This window comes from Natator depressus, chromosome 3 (genome assembly GCF_965152275.1).
Source record: "Natator depressus isolate rNatDep1 chromosome 3, rNatDep2.hap1, whole genome shotgun sequence".
Lineage (NCBI taxonomy): Eukaryota > Metazoa > Chordata > Testudines > Cheloniidae > Natator > Natator depressus.
Genome location: NC_134236.1, coordinates 160,891,017 through 160,910,411, shown reverse-complemented (window position 1 = coordinate 160,910,411; position 19,395 = coordinate 160,891,017). Strand labels below are relative to the sequence as shown.

The 19,395-nt window shown below is 41.5% G+C and overlaps 1 protein-coding gene across 4 annotated transcripts in view; it reads right to left on the bottom strand.

The window, feature by feature from the left end:
- Window positions 1-19,395, bottom strand: part of SUSD4 (sushi domain containing 4) — a 126,096-nt gene that overhangs the window by 15,572 nt on the left and 91,129 nt on the right. For 2 of the 4 annotated variants that reach the window (XM_074949203.1, XM_074949202.1), the window contains exons 4-5: window positions 18,969-19,148; window positions 13,555-13,743 (exon numbers count right to left, since the gene is read on the bottom strand). In XM_074949203.1, the coding sequence (XP_074805304.1) occupies window positions 13,555-13,743; window positions 18,969-19,148 (369 nt within the window). The remainder of the gene's footprint in view (window positions 1-13,554; window positions 13,744-18,968; window positions 19,149-19,395) is intronic. The other 2 variants (XM_074949204.1, XM_074949205.1) reach the window with 2 other exon arrangements.

Genomic DNA, 19,395 nt, shown 5'->3' with positions numbered 1-19,395 from the left:
TTGTGCTTTTTGTTGGGTGTTCTCTCTCCTGGGACAGAGAGGCCAGGCCGAAATCCATCTCCTCCAACCAATCCTGAACCAGTCTCTAATATTACAAAAATAGTAAGTAAAGCCAGACAAGGCGTGTTAGATTATATTTTGTGTTAGCTTGTGAGTTTTCCCTTTGCTAGAACGAGGTTTGTTCCTGTTTTTTGTAACTTTGAACTAAGCCTAGAGGGAGTTCCTCTGTGTTTGTGAATCTTTTGTCACCCTGTAAAGTTATCTTCCATCTTGATTTTACAGAGGTGATTCTTTTACCTTTACTTTAAATAAAATTCTTCTTTTAAGAACCTGATTGATTTTCAGTGTCCTAAGACCGGGGGGGGGGGGGGGGGGAGGAATAAATCTGTGCTCACTTTGTAACCAATTAGTTAGGATATTATTCTCAAGCCTCCCCAGGAAAGGGAGTGTAAGGGCTTGGGGGGATATTTTGGGGGGAGATAGGGCTCCAAGTGGCCCTTCCTGAATGTTTGTTTAAATCACTTGGTGGTGGCAGCATACCGCCCAAGGACAAAAGGGATTTGTGCCTTGGGGAATTTTTAACCTAAACTGGTAGAAATAAACTCAGGGGGTCATTCATGCAGGTCCCCACATCTGTACCCCAGATTTCAGAGTGGGGAGGGAACCCTGACCTGGTGGCAGCGCAGTGGGATCATTTTGAACCAAAAGCACAGAGCTTAGGATTTTAAAAGGACAAAAAAATTTTTTTTTCCTTTTGGCTGCTTGGAAGCAAGGAGGTTTTAAGCTGAGAGCAGCTGGAGTTGTTCTTTTTCTCTGCCTGAGGGCAGGGTAGTTAACTTCCTGCAAGAAAATTCACATGCTAAAACAAAAGATAATCTAATACACCTTGTCTGGCTTTACTTACTATTTTTGTAATATTAGAGACTGGTTCAGGATTGGCTGGAGGAGATGAATTTCGGCCTGGCCTCTCTCAGTCCCAGGAGAGAGAACACCCAACAAAAAGCACAAACAAAGCCTCTCCCTCCCCAGATTTGAAAGTATCTTCTTTCCCCCTTGGTCCTTTTGGTCAGTTGCCAACCAGGTTATTTGAGCTTCTTAACTCCTTACAAGTAAGGAGGAATTCTAGGCTACCCTTAGCTGTATGGTTATGACACAATCATTAGTAATACAACCATTTACAGAAGAGCAACCAGAGAAATGCTGATCTTAAACAAACTCTGTAGTTTCAAATACATTTCAGTTTATACATGGCAAGGCACACTCCTCCTGATATTTTGCACAGAGGTGATAACCTAAACAAGTGCAGCTTTCATTTAAACAACAAATTTTTGTCATGATCTTGCTGAGGTGCTAGGGAGTTGATGACAACACTTTGCAAGATGGGGCCCATTTATTTATTTAAGAGAAATGAGCTGAATCATGTTTGAATACATTTATGCTGTGCTAGGAGCGCATGGCTGTTTGGAGCACTGGGGTTGCAATTACAGTAAGTACTGTGTTAGTTGGTCACAACATTACTTACCTTCTGTGGGTTTTTTTCCCTTCTTTAAACATGTACCCCAATGAACTCAGTACCTCTCCGAACGATGATGCATTAATGGTCTCTTTAAAACCTCCAGGGCCAGACATTCAATACCTGGTCTTGCTATTCAGGCTCAAAATGTGTTGGTGCAAATAATTTGTGGGTTTGAGTTTAACTGGATATTCATAATTATTTGCATGTGTAATTGATGTCATTTAGGCATCTCACTACCTGAATTGCAGCTACAATCAGCTACCGTACTTAGGTGTCCAAACAACATCAATTGCATCCACAATCATAGGCAGGAGTCTAGACTGGAGCCCTGTTCCAAATCAGGCCTTTAATTTGCTACTGATGTCAAAAAGGATATTCCAGGAAGCCCATCTTTCTGGGCCAGTGCTTTCTGCCATGCGTGATTGATGTGGAGCTGAAATAATTTATGAATGCTGAATATTGACCTGTGCAGACTGTGGTTTTAAATCCTTTTTCCTCTAAATGCGTTGTTCCTACCTAGTGAAATAAACAGTGCTTTAGTTTTAAGAAACCTACCGGTCACTATATACCTTAGTGGTCAGAGTTCCTAAGGGAAGGACCACAGGTGCTGAACCCAGCCAGATCTGCTGAGTAAGCATGACTCAGGCACAGGGTACTGTAGTCCAGGATCTGATCAAAGAGTAGAGGACTGCATGATTCTGCCTCAGGAGAGGTAAATGCACAAGGCCTGAGGAATGCACTCAGAGACACCAGGAAGGAAAGAGAGGTGCAGCTCAGAGCCTTGCAACCTGACGGAATCTGACTACAAGTGTTGGGTCTGAAAACAACCTGAACCTCTTGGACTTGGGTCAGGTAGGCTCCGATCACCTCCGCCTGCCTGTGGGGTTTGGGTGGCAGAGGTTAAGTGCCTTGCTTCTGCTGGCTGCCACTGCCTTCCTGCACTGTGGAGCACAGTGTTGACGCAGTGCCAGTCACTCCACAATATATGCAATGCAGCAAGGCAGGAGTGGGGCACACAGCCACTGCTGTGCCAATTCCACAGGCAGAAGTGGGTCAGAGACAGACTGCGGGCATGGGAAGTCCCCACCAGGCTGAGCCTCTAGGATGAGGTGGTGGCTCTGACACAAATTTGGGGAAGATGTCAGGTTTGGGTCAGTTCTGAAAACGACCTGGGTACTCTTGGGTCGGCTGTGCTTGGCTTGGGCTTTAGAATTAGACCAGAGCAGACTAATGCAGTAATCTCTATGTGACATCACCACACAAGGCCAGGGTAATATCAGAGTTCTAGTGACATAATTCTAATTCCAGCCCTTTGTTTGCTTATAGTCTCCTCTATTAACTAGTTGAGTTTGAACCTTTGACTCCTGCCTGAAAAGCGAACAAACCAATTTAGCATGCAATATATATTTTAGATTCTATAGGCATAGTGAGAGGGCCAGATCTTCAGCTAGTGCTAATCAGCATAACTTCAATGACTTGCAGTCAAAGGGGCTGCACCGATTTCCACTAGCTGAGGAGCAGGCCCAGTGATGGCAGTAAGTGGACTGTAAATCAATAAATATGTCCTTGATGCACAAAGTAATATTTCTCTCTCCAGTGACATAGCGTAGTGCTCTTGTTCTGTTAGAGGTGCACTGTCAGATAACATTTAAAAGTTCAATATAAGACCGCCTTGAGGGAGAAACTTGATCTGCTTTCCCCTGTCTAATCCTTCACACATTTGCAACACCATGGATAAAATGTATCATCCATCTGTGGACAAATGTGAATTATGAGGGCAGGAAATTATGGTTTCATGAAAATTCTGATGTCTAGCTGATTTGGGAAAGGCTAAGGAGTTTCTGCAAAGAATGCAGGTGACACAGCAGGTGTAAAATGGTGATTTGTTTCAACTTGATCCATAGGAATGTCATAGTAAAAGACCAAAAAAGGAACAAATGGATATAAACAGGCCACCAGGAAATTTAGACTAGAAATTAGACGAAGGTTTCTAACCATCAGAGGAGTGAAGTTTTGGAATAGCCTTACAAGGGAAGCAGTGGGGGCAAAAGATCTATCTGGCTTTAAGATTAAACTCGATAAGTTTATGGAGGAGATGGTATGATGAGATAACATGGTTTTGGTAATTAAATATTCATGGTAAATAGGCCCAATGGCCTGTGATGGGATATTAGATGGGGTGGGATCTGAGTTACCCAGGAAAGAATTTTCTGTAGTATCTGGCTGATGAATCTTGCCCATATGCTCAGGGTTTAGCTGATCGCCATATTTGGGGTCGGGAAGGAATTTTCCTCCAGGGCAGATTGGAAGAGGCCCTGGAGGTTTTTCGCCTTCCTCTATAGCATGGGGCACGGGTCACTTGCTGGAGGATTCTCTGCTCCTTAAAGTCTTTAAACTATGATTTGAGGACTTCAATAGCACAGATATAGGTGTGAGGTTTTTTGTAGGAGTGGTGGGTGAAATTCTGTAGCCTGCATTGTGCTGGAGGTCAGACTAGATGATCATAATGGTCCCCTCTGATCTAAATATCTATGGATCTATGAATCTATGAATAAGTTGTTCTTTTGCCTTTCTTGCAATGCTACGAACAATGCAGGGTGCATCAACTTCAAGACAATGAAGATGAAAAAACATTTCTTCAATGCGAAGAACGTGCAGTCATTTGAAATGTAATAACATTGTTTCACAGATTAATCATTTTCCCCAAATTAGGATTGTAGATTCAGTTAATTTAAAAATAAGAAGCACCATTTCCTTTACGTTTTTCAACTAACCAGGCCATCTTCCTAGATAAATGAAGTAGGGATCAGGTCGCCATTGGTGTGAATGGAAGCCTTGCTGGGTGGTTGGGAATCAGGTTGAGGTCGCAAGACAGGGTGGTATGTCTAATGTGGGAGAAGAGATTACCCAGACCTTTAATAATTCTGGACAATACCAGGTAAGCAAAAATGGAGAATCCCTTTACTGGGGGATGAAAGGTTGATATGGCAGCCAGGTGTACCTTGGCTGAACTGATGCACAACCTAGATGTCTTCAGATCCAATGGGTAATCTAGGATGAGGGAAAGGGGAACCAATTCCAGCTAGAGGTGCAATGGACAAATGGATTGCACCATTGGACAATTTTTAAAAAAAATTTCTGCAGGGAAGAAGTGCAGGTTGACGTTTTTCTGCTGTTTAATAACTCCTGCTGCACATCCATAGAGCAGGAAACCTCTGTTCCTGAGAGCCATCCAGGAGTCACACCCTGAGGTGTAGAACCACCAAGCCGGGGCGAAGCATGCAACCCACATCCTGAGACAGGAGAAGAGGAATGGTTGGGAGCTTGATTAACGGTTGGATATTTTGTTGAAGCAGGTAAGGGTAATAAGCTTGTCTCGGCCAGGTAGGTACTCTGAGAATAACTCTGGCTTTGTCCTGCCTGATCTTGTTCAATACCCTTAGAATTAGGGGCATTGGGGGAAAGGCATAGAACAGACCCTTCCTCCAAGGTAGAAAAAGGCCGTCCCGCAGGGAGTGGTGAACCAGGCCCCCTGACCTTGACCAGAAGAGGGGACACTTCCTGTTCTCGGAGGTGGTGAAAATATCTATCTCTGGCATATGCTGTGGAGAACCTGAGTGTCCAGCTCCAAGTCATAGTCGAGGTAGATCACTGAAATCTGGATATGGTGGGCTATGCACCAGTTCCAGAGCTTTATAGCTTTGGTGCACAAGGAAGGGGATTTTGTTCCTCTTTGCTTGTTGATGTAAAACATGCAGGACACTGTGTCTGTTAGGGGGCTTATTCCTTCACCCACTTACTTCCCTGGTTCTTCTCGCATGAACAGAGAGCAACAATACCCGAAGTCCAAAGGTGCAAACAATTCGATGTTTATTGGGGTGAACTTCCAGCAAGCATGATTCCAGTTTCCTTCCTTAGTATCCTCCTTCCCAGCTCTGACACCACAGAGCCTTACACCTGTGTCCCTGTTCCCATTTCTCCCTTTAACCAAACAGGATTCCAGTTTCCTTACTCCCATTCCCTGTTCCCATTTCCCCCTTTAGCAAAACATGGTTCCAATTTCCTTACCCTCATTCCCTGTTCCCATTTCCCCCTTTACACACACCCACCCCCTCCCACCAAGGCCCCCCCACTTCCTCATTGACTACAGATTATATAGTAAAACTTGAGTTCGGCTTAGCTATACCTTAACCAATCATTTTCCTGAAATTTAACTAACCAATCCTAACATATTGTAACATGATTATGTAACCAATTATATCCCACCACCTTAATTAGTTTACACCCAGCAAAATTAATTATACAGCAGACAGGAACAATCACAGAACCAGACAGAGATTATACAGACAAACAATAGCAAAGTGGGAACTGTAATGACAAAACAATACAGAAGTGAGGATTTCACATCCCAGTATTGATAAGTGAGTTCTTGCCAGACAGGATGCTGTTTCCTTTTACATTTTCTAGGCACTTCCCTTTCTCTGGAGGTGATAGGCATTATCAGGACAGGATTGTATTCAGGACAGGATTGTATTCCTAACAGCCCAATAGCACCTTATTTCAATGTGACTAGTTTGGAATGTGAGGATGTGACCGTTCGCTTCCCAGCTTATGGCTGCCTCTGCTGCTTAGCCAAAGGCCTTAGCCTAAGCACAGGGCCTCAGACTGTCACAGTAAGAGAAGGCCCTTACACCAGCAGACAGTGATTTTGATTCTTTCTTTTATACTTCTAGAACTAGCCAAGTGATAAGAATACACCTAAATTCTTAGAGTACAGGCCTTTACAGACAGGCCTGAATATCTATATCCTAACATTGTCCATCATGACCCTGAATGCTTTGTCATTAGGAAATGGAGGCAAGAGTTCCTGACCACCCTGACTTCCAACACGTTGATGTGGAGATTGGTTTCATGGACTGTCCATCTGCCCTGATCCCTGAGGGTATTGCGATGGGCACCCAATCTTAACAATGAGATTGCTGGAGTCATTGATGGGCTTGGGTGACAGAAAGGAACACCTGCACAGATATGGAGTTCTGTGCATGCAAAGGGACCATCACTGCCCTGTCCAAGGTGTCCCTGTTTGGAGCATAGGCAGTTCTGAGCCAACCCTGGAAGCAGCAGAGCCATAGCCTTGTGTAATTGGTCACAAAGGTAAAAGCTGCCACATGGCTCAAGACAGCTTTTTATTGTGGTCCGAGAGCTTCCCTGAATTGTCGCTACCAGTCCTGACAAGGTCACAAATCTGTCTAAAGGGAGATATGCTCTGGCTGTCACTGAGTCCAAGAACACCCCTATAAACTGCATCCCTTTGTACCGGTACTATTGTGGATTTCTTTACGTTCAGCTGGAGGCCCAACTCTTGGAACAGAGCGAGGGCCTTCTGGGTAGACAATAACATTGCTTCAAAGGAACAGCCCTTGAGTAGCCGTTCATCAAGGTACAGGAAGACCAGGATCTCTACCTGCCAAAAGTAAACTGCCATTACTGCTAGAGCCTTTGAAAACACCCCTGGGGCTGAGGATAGGCCGAAGGGGAGCACATGGTACTGGAAACTATCTTTGCCTGTAGCGAATCATCGGTACTTCCTGTGTGATGGATGTATAGAAGCAGACTTCTTGTAGGTCATGGGCTGAAAACTAATCCCCTTTCTCTAGTAAAGGAATTATAGTTGCCAGAGTTACCACCCTGAACCTCTGAGGCATCACAAACTTATTCAGTTGTCTTAGATCTAAGATTGGCCTCCAACTTCCATCCTTCTTGGGTGCCAGGAAGTATTTTGAGTAGAAACTCCTGCCCTGGAAAGGGACCAGTTCTATTGCTCCTAGTTGGAGGAGAGACTCCACCTCTTGCCTTAGTGGAAGCTTGTAAGAGGGGTCCCTAAAGAAGGCTGGGGAAGGGGAGTGGAAGGTAGGGAGCGACATAAACTGGATGGTATAGCCTGATGTCATGACCTCCAAGACCTATTGGTCCATGGTGATTTGCTCCCAAGCCTGGACGAAATGGATACGGCAGTCTCCAAAGCGAGGGAGATTTACAACTGTAAATCCAGAAAAGTGGGAGAATTCAAACTCTTGACCAGCCTATCAAAACTGCAGTTTAGATGACACCTGGGTGGTCATGTGGGTGGTTGGGGGGCCCTCATCCTCTGAAACCTGTGTCTCTTTCTGGAGGGTTCTGCAGATCTGTGGTACCCCAAGAACTGAACAGGGCATGAGCTACTAAAACACTTCTTGCTCGTAGCTGTGTAAATGCCCAAGGAACATAGGGTAACCCTGAAGTCCTTCAATGTGTGCAGGGCATCATTCTTGTTCTCCGAGAAAAGCCTATGACCATCAAAGGGGAGGCCCTCTACAGCGTTCTGAACCTCCCTCAGAAACCACAAAAGTTAGAGCCATGACACCCTGCACATAACTACCACCGCAGAGATGGATCTGGCAGCAGCATCTAGGGATGTCTGGAGAGCCATTCAGGCTAGTAGCTGACCCTCCTCAACTACAGACTGGAATTGCTCCCTGCAGTCATATGGCAGCTATTCAATAAAGGCTGTGAGCTTGTTGTAATTAGTAAGGTTGTATTTGGTGACTGCTTGATAGTTTGCGATCCGGAGCTGCAGGGTTGCAGATGAGTAAGACTTTCCTCCAAAGAGATTTAGCCACTTTTGTTCCTTGTCATATCTCAAAAAGTACTGCCTACCCCGTTCATTCATTGCATCCACCACTAGGGAGTTAGGTGGGGGATGGGAAAATAAAAAGTCATAATCCTTAAGGGGTACGTAGTACTTATCTGTCCTTTTGCACACTGGTGAGGCAGCAGAGAAGGAAGTGAGGGCAGTTCCCCTGCGCACCCCTATATAGCCTCAGTGTCTGCCATAAAGAGGCATAAGACGATTACGCAGGCCAAACGGACATTGCTAGCTAGAAATCTTCAATCAAGGGCTTGAGAGACACATGTGCACCTGAAGTGGGACCACATAGGGCCATTACTTGAAGAAGAATTATAAGCAACTGAAAATAGAATCTTATAATGGCGAGTGTTGAGCAACCTTAACTATGGCATTACCACCCTGCTCTGCCTATAACAAGTTTCCAGATCAGATGAACAGTGTGTGTGTAAAATACAAAACAGTTCCTAAACAGCTGCTGCATCCCTCCACAGAGGTGGCTGCATGTCAACACTGGATAAAGGAATTACCATACAATATATATGAAAAGGAACAATTAGGTTAATTATAAGAAAAATCTCCCTCCGACAGCCAGAGCCGTGAAACTGTGTCCCAAGGGATGTGGTGGAAGCTCCGCTGGAAACATTTAAAACTAGACTGGATTAAGCATTGGAAAAGTGTATTGTAGGGAATAATCCTGCACTAGCAGTATGAAGATAGATTAGATGAACTAATAGTTTCTTTCCATTTCCAGTTACTTTGATTCTATATGTAAAGTATCTAAAATGCTTTGAGATTCCCACAGCTATAGCACTAAGTAAATTTTATAGTGTAGTATTAATTAGAAATGTTCATGCTACAGTTATAGCAGCAGAAAGGAAAGAAAAAGCCAAATATTTCCCTGTGTAACTCCACCGACTTCACTGGAGTTACACCAGCAATGCATTCGGACTAAACAGTTTAGAAAGAGGCAAAATTCATAAGATTCACAGATATCATCTGTGTGATTACTCTGATGCCAGGCTCCATATGATCTGAAATTTGATGTTCAGATGGAGAATCAAATATAATGCAACCACAGAAACTGCCCAGGCAAGTGTGCAGCAGAAAGAGCAATTTTTGGTGCCCTCCTGGAACACTTCTACATCAATATTTTCCAAAATTAGAAACAATCATCGTTATGAAGTCTGGTACCACTGTGGAGAAAGGTTTACTAAAGAGCCCATAGCTTTTCTTTTTTTAAATTCAATCTGCATATTGTTGGAGTCTAGAGAAGAATGTATGTCAAAAACAGGAAGCTACAGGCAAAACTGCTTACAGCAAAATATGAGCACTATAAAGATTTGGTAAAAGTTCCTAACAACTATTTGCTTTTAATCAATCTCTCATTAAAAGACCAGAACAGGTAATGTTATGAGAATACATTTAATATTGATCATGGAAATAAATAAAGAGACTAATTTGCTATTTGAATATCCCCTCTATGAAAAATGCTGGTGGGTAATACTGCAATATGAATACAGTTGTGATATATGATAGGCATCTGTAAAGCGGAGCTGACATTGCTAAGTTCAACTGCAAGGTGCAGAAGGAGGAGCAACAAAAGAATAGCACAAGCATGTAAGGAGAAAATCAGAAAGGCACAAAATGAGTTACGCCCAGCAAGGGACATCAAAGGGAATAAGAGATTTTAAAAATACATTAGGACCAAGAGAAAGACAAAGGAAAGCACAAGCCCTCTACTTAACGGGGAAGGAGAGCTAATAACTGATGACATCAAGAAGGCTGATGTGTTTAATGCCTATTTTGCTTGAGTCTTCACTAAAAACGGTAATAGTGACAGATACTCAACTCAACTAATATTAACAACATGGGGGAAGGAACACAAGCCAATATAAGGAAAGCACAGGTTAAAGGATATTTAAATGAGTTGTATGCATTCAAGTCAGCAAGGCCTGATGAAATTCATCATATGGTACTTTAGGAACCATCATAGGGTATTTAAGGTACTGAAGCAATCTTGGAACCACTAGCAATTGTCTTTGAGAACTCACGGAGGACAGATGAGGTTCCAGAGGACTGAAAAAGGGTAAATATAATATCTATCTCTAAAAAGGGGTACAAAGAGGACCCCAGTAAGTATAGACCAATCAGCTTAAACTTCGATATCTGGAAAGATACTGGAACAAATTATTAAACAATCAATTTGTAAGCATCTGGAGGATAACAGGATTATAAGGAAGAGCCAGCATGGATTTGTCAAAAACAAATCATGACAAAAATCAACCTAATTTCCTTCATCAGGGTTACTGGCCTAGTAGAGGAGGGGAAGAACAATAGATGTGAGGTATCTTATTTTAGTAAGGCTTTTGACACAGTCCCACATGACATTCTTGTAAGTGAATTAGGGAAGTGTGGTCTAGATTAAATTACTATAAAGTGGGTGCTCAACTTGTTGAAAGACTGTACTCGAAGTAGTTATCAATAGTTTGCTGTCAAACTGGGAGGGATCTCTACTGGGGTCCTGCATGTGTCTGTCCTGGGTCTGGTACTATTCAATATTTTCATTAAATGACTTGGATAATGGAGTGGAGAATATGCTTATAAAATGTGCAAATGAAACCAAGCGGGGGGGTTTGCAAGCACTTTGGACGACAGGATTAGAATTCAAAAGGACCTTGACAAAACTGGAGAATTGGTCTGAAATCAATAACATGAAAGTCAATAAAGACAAGTGCAAAGTATTTCACTCTGGAAGAAAAGATCAAATGCATAGCTACAAAATGGGGAATAACTGGCTAAGTGGCTGTACTGCTGGAAAGGATCTGGCAGTTATAATGGATCACAAACTGAATGAGAGTCAACAATGTGATGCAGTTGCAAAAAAAGCTCATTATCATTCTGTGGTGTATTAACAGGAATGTTGTATGTAATACACGGGAGGTAACTGTCCCACTCCATGTGGCACTGGTGAGGCCTCTGCTGGAGTATCGTGTCCAATTCTGGGCACCATGCTTAAGGAAAGATGTGGACCAATTGGAGAGAGTCCAGAAGAGAGCAACAAAAGAGAGATACAAATCATAGAAAACTTGACCAGTGAGGAAAAGTTAAAAAAACTGGGCATGTTTAGTATTGAGAAAAGACTACTGAAAGGGGACTGGCTAAGAGTCTTCAATATTTCAACACATTATTATGGGCTGTACTAAAGAGGACTATGAGCAATTGTTCTCTATATCCACTAAAAATAGGATAAGAAGTAATAGTCTTAATCTGCAGTAAGGGAGATTTAGATTAGCTATTAGGAAAAGATTTGTAACCATAAGGATAGTTAAGCTCTGGAATGGGCTTCCAACAGAGGATGTGGAATCCCCATCATGGGAGGTTTTTAAGAACAGGTTGGACAAACACCTGTCAGGGATGGTCTAGGTTTACTCAGTCCTGCCTCAGAGCAAGGGACTGGACTTGATGACTGAGGTTCCCTCCAGCCCTATACTTCTATTATTCTATAATACTGGATAAAAAGGGTGGGAGTGCTGTTCAGTGGTTGGAGAATTAGATGGGAGACAGGACCCCTGGAGTCTGACTCTTCTTGAATAAGTCACTTAGGCCAACATTTTCAAATGTAAAAAGAAAAGGAGTACTTGTAGCACCTTAGAGACTAAACACATTTATTAGAGCATAAGCTTTCGTGAGCTACAGCTTCAGCTCACTTCAGCTGTAGCTCACGAAAGCTTATGCTCTAATAAATGTGTTTAGTCTCTAAGGTGCCACAAGTACTCCTTTTCTTTTTGCGGATACAGACTAACACGGCTGCTACTCTGAAACCTGTCATTTTCAAATGTGAATACCTAAGTTGTTTTACAGGTGCTGGATGGAACTTTACAAGTTCTGTGTGTTCCAGTTACACCGGTCCCACATGACACCTGAGACATGGAGTTTTCAGCTATAAGACTCTGTCCTACCCATATGGAAAAAGAAAGGATCTAAAATCTCAAGATAACCCATTCTTGTACTATCTGAAACATTTGTGGTTTGTCCATCACCTGTATATACAGGGTTTCTCCAAGTAATCACCAGGGAAAAAATTGGTCTTAATGTTACAACAGAACAAGCCCTGTGCCAAAAGCGATCATAAGGAAGGATGAGCTTGTGATTAAGGGACTGGATCAGGACTCAGGAGGTTTAGGTTCAATTCCCCACTCTGCCACAAACGTCCAGTGTGACCTTGGGCAAGGGACTTAATCGCTGTCTCAGTTCCCCATCTGTGAATTGGGCAGACTACTTCTTTGCCTCTCCTACCCTTTCTTTGACGTGTCTATTTAGACTGCAAAATCTTCAGGGCAGGGATTCTCTCTTACTCTCTGTATATTTTTAAGAAGCCTACCACAATGGAGCTCTAGGTGCTAATATAATACAAATGATACATGCCCCCATTAAAGTCAATGGGAGTTTTGCTATGTACGTCGACAAGAGCTGGAACAGGTAGTTCAGACTGTCATCTGTGTTAAGTGAGCACAGGGAAATGACACATACAAAATTTTCAGGTTTCATACATTTGTGTTTGTCGGTTTTAATGCTCCTATCTAACACATTAAAGACTTACTTCTGGCTAATCCTGCTTCATTTTGTAATTTCTTTTATGACATCCGACAGGCAGTCTCTTTCTAATAATTTTATCTGTAACATGTATTTCATGTACTACAAAAAATAAAAAGAAAGATGATTTATGCAGGGCTGTTTTGTGGTTAAATTTCTAGGATGTTAGATCAGAAAGTCAGTTCCTGAAGGTGGAACGCTTACACTGCAAAGACCTTTTAGAATTTTGAAAACTGGACTGTTAATTAAAAATAAGAAACACTCCAGTACTTTTGGGTACAACATCCAATAATTTTTAATGCAGAATCATGCAGTATTAGATTGTGCATACACCTGGCATGCAGGCTGAAATGAAACTTGATACTTAATAGTATTTACAAATGCTTTTAGTTCAGAATGGTATGTTGCTGAAATCTTCAGCTACTCAGGTTGTCCTTATGTGAATATAGATTCATTAACTTTCTCAGCATTTCATTAGAAAGACAGCAGATTACATAGTTTTTAGATTTTAAGTATAAACAGTCTTTGTTGTTACAAACTTCAGCTAGTATGATTACGATACTGACAGAGCAAACATTATGTAAGTAACTTTAACAATTAAGCTATGCGATGTTCCAGATTACACAGTATACGTACAACAAAACAGGAGCTTGAATGGATGCACTTTGTACGTCCTCAGGAGGCAGTGGGCAAAATGGAGCTAAAAATTGTAGCCCTAAGTTCAATTAAAATATATCATGTTAATTGTCCAAAATTAAAAACAAATAAGCTGTTTTACCTTCCACATCAAGGCACCTAGGTGAGCTATGTGACCAGATAAGGTTATACATGCACTCAAGGAACTTTGTCCCCTTTACTTTATATCCAGGAAAGCACTGATAATATACCACTGTTCCTACTGGGAAGGAGGACTCGAACTCAGATATGTTAATGTAACTATGAGGAAGAACCAATGGCCTCAGGCAACCTGCAAATTAAGAAGAGGAAGGTATCTTTTATTATGAGGCGCTTGTCTTAGTCATTGTAACACATCTTGATTATGGTTCCCAAGTTGAGAAGCACAATATTTCCCATCCTCCCCACAGTGAATGGCATTCCTGCTTAATCTTTCTCTTAGATGCTCAAGTGTCATTACCTCATTTCAAGTTCTTTTATTGCTTAGCCCACACATTCTGCTAAGATAATATATTATCATCTGCAAACCCAAAATAGCATTAATGACAATTGTAATGTTTCGTTTTGCACACCCACACATTCACCAGTTTAGCAGTTGTCACTTATTACGAGGTGGAATTCTTAATAAATAAAGACGGTCACCTATACAAAACCCTGGGTTTTATTCTTCTCCTCAAACAGGCAGTCACAGAGGTTATGTTTAATACTGAAATTGATGCTGTTACAAGATATGCACAGCAGCAAAAGAGGCCAAGATTTCAAAAATGAGTAGTGATTTTGGGAGCCCAATTTGAGATCGTTTAGAGGAGCCTGATTTTCAGAAAGTGCTCAGTGCGCTCACCTTCCGGAAATCAGGCCCTTCAAGGGGTTTCAGATTGGGCACCCAAAAATGGAGGCACGTAAACTCATCAGTCATTTTTGAGAACAGTGGCCACAGCTGATCGAGAAAGGGACAAATTTACCTTCAGTAGAGTTACACCAGAGATGAGTTTGGCCCAGAGTGATTAACTCCAGGCAGACTTTGTAATTTTGGCACCCTAGAGGGGGAATTGACAGCAGTTGGCTTCACAAATGAGATGACATTTGGAATAAAAGGAAATTCACTACATAATCACTCACGACTTTCTAATATTTGATTCACATGTATGCAAACAATGTTCTGAGTGGATATTGAGACTTGAGATTTCAAGTTGTGTACTGAAATAAACTAGAATTATTTTGCTCACCGCCTTAAAAATGACCCTCTTGGTAATGACTAATGGTGCTGATTTTTAGCTTGCAATGATTTTGAGGAATGATGATTAGCAATCTGGGAATGAAAAAAGCTTTATGAAAATTTATGAGACTAACATAAGCTGTTTGTTGTGGCAACAACCATCATTAATAGGCTCTTGTCACTATCAGGAATTCCAGAAGGAAGGTCACGTGGATTCCCATAATTTCAAGCCTTGTTATACAAACTGTAAAAAATTAGAGAGTCTTACTTTATCAAAATAAAAGCTACAGGCCAGATATTCCAATTTGAGTATGTCCTGCAACTCCCTTTTCTTGAGATGTTCAGCCACCATTTTAAAGAAACAGCTTCTAACTAGTCCAAAGGCAGGAGAATAATTCAGGGCTCCAGCTATTGGGGGAGGGGGAGAGGGGATGGAAATCTGTTGCATCACGTTCAGCACAACGGCTTTTAATAGTAGTTTTACTAGTTCATGAATCCCCTTCGCTCAAATAAAGCCACAATGGCCCTATTTATTGGCTATTACCTCCTCTTCTGTACCAAATATAAAACACATGTACTTCTGCAGACAAAGAGTACAGACTATATAAATGGGGCAAGTTTACCTTCAATGGAATTATACCAGAGTGAATTTGGCCTCCTGGACAGATTTCTAAAGGTATTTATGTCCCTAAAGAAGGTAGGCATCTAGTGAGATTTTCAATAGGTGCTTTAAAAATCCCGCTAAGTGCCTATATGCATCAGACACCTAAATAAATACCTTTGACAATCTGGTCCTACGTGACTAAGTTCAGACAAGGTTTTGTCTGGATTTCCAGATAAAGATGACAGAGCTCTGATGCACAGGCCCCAACGGACAACTGCATAAATGCAAATTTAAAAAGTACATTATGAAATGTAGTATTAAAGCCTGGTTACAATTCCTTGTGTGATTGTACATGACGTGCAGAAAATCATATTACATACAAGCACCCAGTTCACAGCGCTATAGTAAATCTAACCTGCCCTTTCCTCAGATATTTAAACTGGGTTCACAGAAAGATGGTCTCCCATTTCTGGAGGTAAGAGAGTTTGGAGGGAGGACCCCTCCAATATGTAAGTTTCACATATGTAAAAAAGTATGAAAAAAAAAATCAATCTTCTGATACAGTAAAATGAAGGTCTATCCAGAAACAAGGACCTTCCCATTTTCACCAGGAGCTTGGAAACTTTAATTCCACAAAAAGAAAAGGAGTACTTGTGGCACCTTAGAGACTAACCAATTTATTTGAGCATAAGCTTTCGTGGCATCTTCCAGTGGTTCACAATTCTTAGTGATCCAGAAAACCTTTTTTCCCCTTTAATACATAACTAAAATCCTGTCATTCAGCAACTAGGAGTATGTAATTCCAAAATCAACCCAAAAATATAGTCTGTGTTATTAATCATCAGACAAATGCACTCTTGAAGGGTATGTTTACTTTGGAGCTGAAGGTGTCATTGCAGCTTGAGTAGACATACCGATACTAGCACCCTAAAAATAGAAGTGTAGCCAGAGCAGCGCATGTGGTGGGAGGTGCTGGCTGCCCTGAGGACACATCTTGGATGTGTTTGTACTCAGGTGGCTAGCCTATCTTACCGCTTCTACCATCACAGCGACGCTTCTATTTTTAGCGTGCTCAATCAATCAGAGCTAGTGCAGGTATGTCTACTTGAACTGACAGTTACACCTCCAGCTCCAGGGTAGGTATCCTCAAAGTCAGATGTGATCAGATTTATGGGCCACACTTATGCGTTGCACTCAAGGATTGTTGTCATCTAGGCCCTGATCTTCAAAGGTATTTAGGCACCTAACTGAAATCTATGGGAGTTGGGCACTGAAATACCTCTGAGGATCTTGGCCTTAGTTACCAGGCTCACCTTCTCTCACCCAAAAATACAATTAGAAGATCATATACATTTCCCCCTATTTTTAAACAAATTAAGTTTATCTACTCTAACAATTTTTCACTGTTTTTTCCTTTGCTAAAATTGCTAATTTGGCAAACAAATAGAGGTGTAGAGGGGGTTGGTATTAGGAAACAATGCCATTCACGTCTAATTAACTTAGATCCATCCCAGGTCCGTTACTGTCAGTACTGTCTAAAGCCTCAAATCATTGGACTCGTTTCTCATTTACACCAAGACCTCTTTACACGGCTCTGACAACTTGAAAGGGGCCTTAGCATAATGAGAATCAGGTCCACAGTAAGTGGTGGGCTATGTAAAATGAGTTGGTGGTCTATGTCCTAGTGGACAAGTGCCCACCTCATATTTAGCACTTGTGATTGCAATCCTAACAGACCAGCCGGACCCGGAACAGCTGCTAACTCCACAACAAGACTTGAGAACCACTGGAGGGCAATGTAAGGAAACCTGCACTGTAATTGCCTGAACTGTACCTGTTTCGTAGATACCAGATTTCACACTAATGCTGTTGATCTCGTACCACTTACTTGCACTAAATTTACTTTTAAAATGTGGTTAATGTTGAATTAAGCAGGAGGAGAACTGAGGTTTGTGTTTAGGAGGCAATATCAATCCACTGCAGCTGAGGTGCGTGTAGCAGCAGTTGTCTTCTGTTCCATGGCTTTGATATCACACTGGAGGAAAGCAAGGGATAGTACTGCTCATCTGAATAATAGCCCAGAAAAATTCCACCTGTAAACTGTGCGAGGACGTCCGCTAAGTGCAAAAGTGTTTGAGTCTGTCATTGTTTGTTTAAAAATGGCAGGGGCACTTAAAACCACTACACACAAATGCCCTTTGCACCGGCATGCAATGGTGCAAAGTGCATTCACCATTTTGACTGGAAAAGATATTTTCTGAAGGGCTCTGCTTTTTCTGCTAGCATCTACAGATACAATTTATTTAATCTCTAAGATATGTACAAAGCAATACTGGGCTATGACAGTTGCCTAACTTCAACATGCCGGTGCCACATGGCAGCTATAAGACCTTTCTTTGTGAAATATGTAGAGACTCTGCAGCATGTTAAATTAAAAAAAAAATAAAGCCAAAATTAATCACTCAAAGGTTGTTTTTATTTCTATTTGGCCACAGCATATTTAGGAACTGTCTGTTTTAAGTGAAATTTGATTATTTTTCTGCTCTCCCTGAATTTTAAAAGATTTACAGAATAATAGGAACTATCAAACTGACATAAAATACATTTGCACCATGCTGACAAGTCATAATGTTCAATGCTTTCTACAATCCCCAACGCCATTAAAAATACAATAGTTCATCACTGCATTCCCAGATGTGTTCCAAATTTATGCAAATAACCTGAAAGGGGCTGGGCATCTGTGATTCACACTGGATTTCAACTCAAAGGGGGCTCAGCACTCTCACATCCAAGCCCCAAATGACAGCATACTTCCTAAATTGTATTATACACAGAAGACCTGTCTAGATAAGGAAAAGAGGTCAAGGTTAGCCAATCCTAATCTTTCCCTTTGTGCAGATGCAGGTTAACACCTTTTGTCTTGACTAAAATGGTCAAGACTAACCCCAGGGGAGCCTAGGATCAATCTCAACTAGCTAAATTGAGGTTAAAGGTGCTAATCTGTGCCCATGCAAGAGAAAAGGGTTGTGGTTAGATCAGGGTATTTAACACATGTCCACTAATGGCAGCCTAGCCTCAATCACTCTTCTCAAGTCTAGACAAACTCAAGCTGTTTCCTTCTCATACACCGTCACTAGCCCTAATGGCTCTGCTGGCCAAATTAGGCCCCGTGCAACTACACAGTGTTCAGTCAGTATCCATGGGTGTAACTGATTTAAAACATGGTACACCATTCAGCTGATAATGAACAAGATGGAATAGACTAACTTGCTCTCTCTTAGTTGCATGAGCTCTGCAGGGCTAACGAAGTGAAAAGCAGTAAAAAACCTAATTCTTTCACTAAATGAAGTAGTGCACAGATTTAGGTCGTCCAAAGGGCCTTGTGCTGACCTAACAGGTGAATTTCAACCTGTTTCATTAAAAGAGAAGACATGCTCACCTCAGATTTTAAACTAGCAAAAAACAACAACAACAAAAAACCATTTAACATAATATTTTAAAATAAAGCTATGCTGAAATGTGGAATTTTACTTCCAAAAGTGAATAATGGGGCCAAGCAAATCCAAAAGCCTTTGCAGAAATACCATACAGCTGGATCTATCATCTTATTGCTATTCTCTTTAGCTGCAGAAAAAAGTGTTGGTAAATGATTACAAGGTGTAAGAGCTATACAGTAAGATATTCTGGTGCACTATACCTTGACAAATGGGCAGATTATCCCACATTCCATCATCTTGACATATTGAAACCATGTTGTCTAAGTCAGGGTAACGGATCTGGAATCCTTCATGACAACTGATTATTAACTTATCTCCAGTCCTGTATGTCTTGTTATGAACCTCTGCATCTTCAACATGTGGAACGAGGCAATCTGTGACTTAATAAAAAATTGTGTATTATTAATTTAGTTACAAAAAAAAACTGTGGCCAGCTGCTCAGTAGTCAAGCTCTTAAGCAAAGTTAACCCATAATACATCTGTTCTGGTTAAACAGTTTGCAGTCTGCACAGCACAAAATGCAATTCAGTTAATATACATTTTCCTAGTCACTCATCAGTACCATAATCCATTGTATGACAGTAGAGTCTGGTGTGTTATAATGAGAGTATGTATTTCCAATTGTTG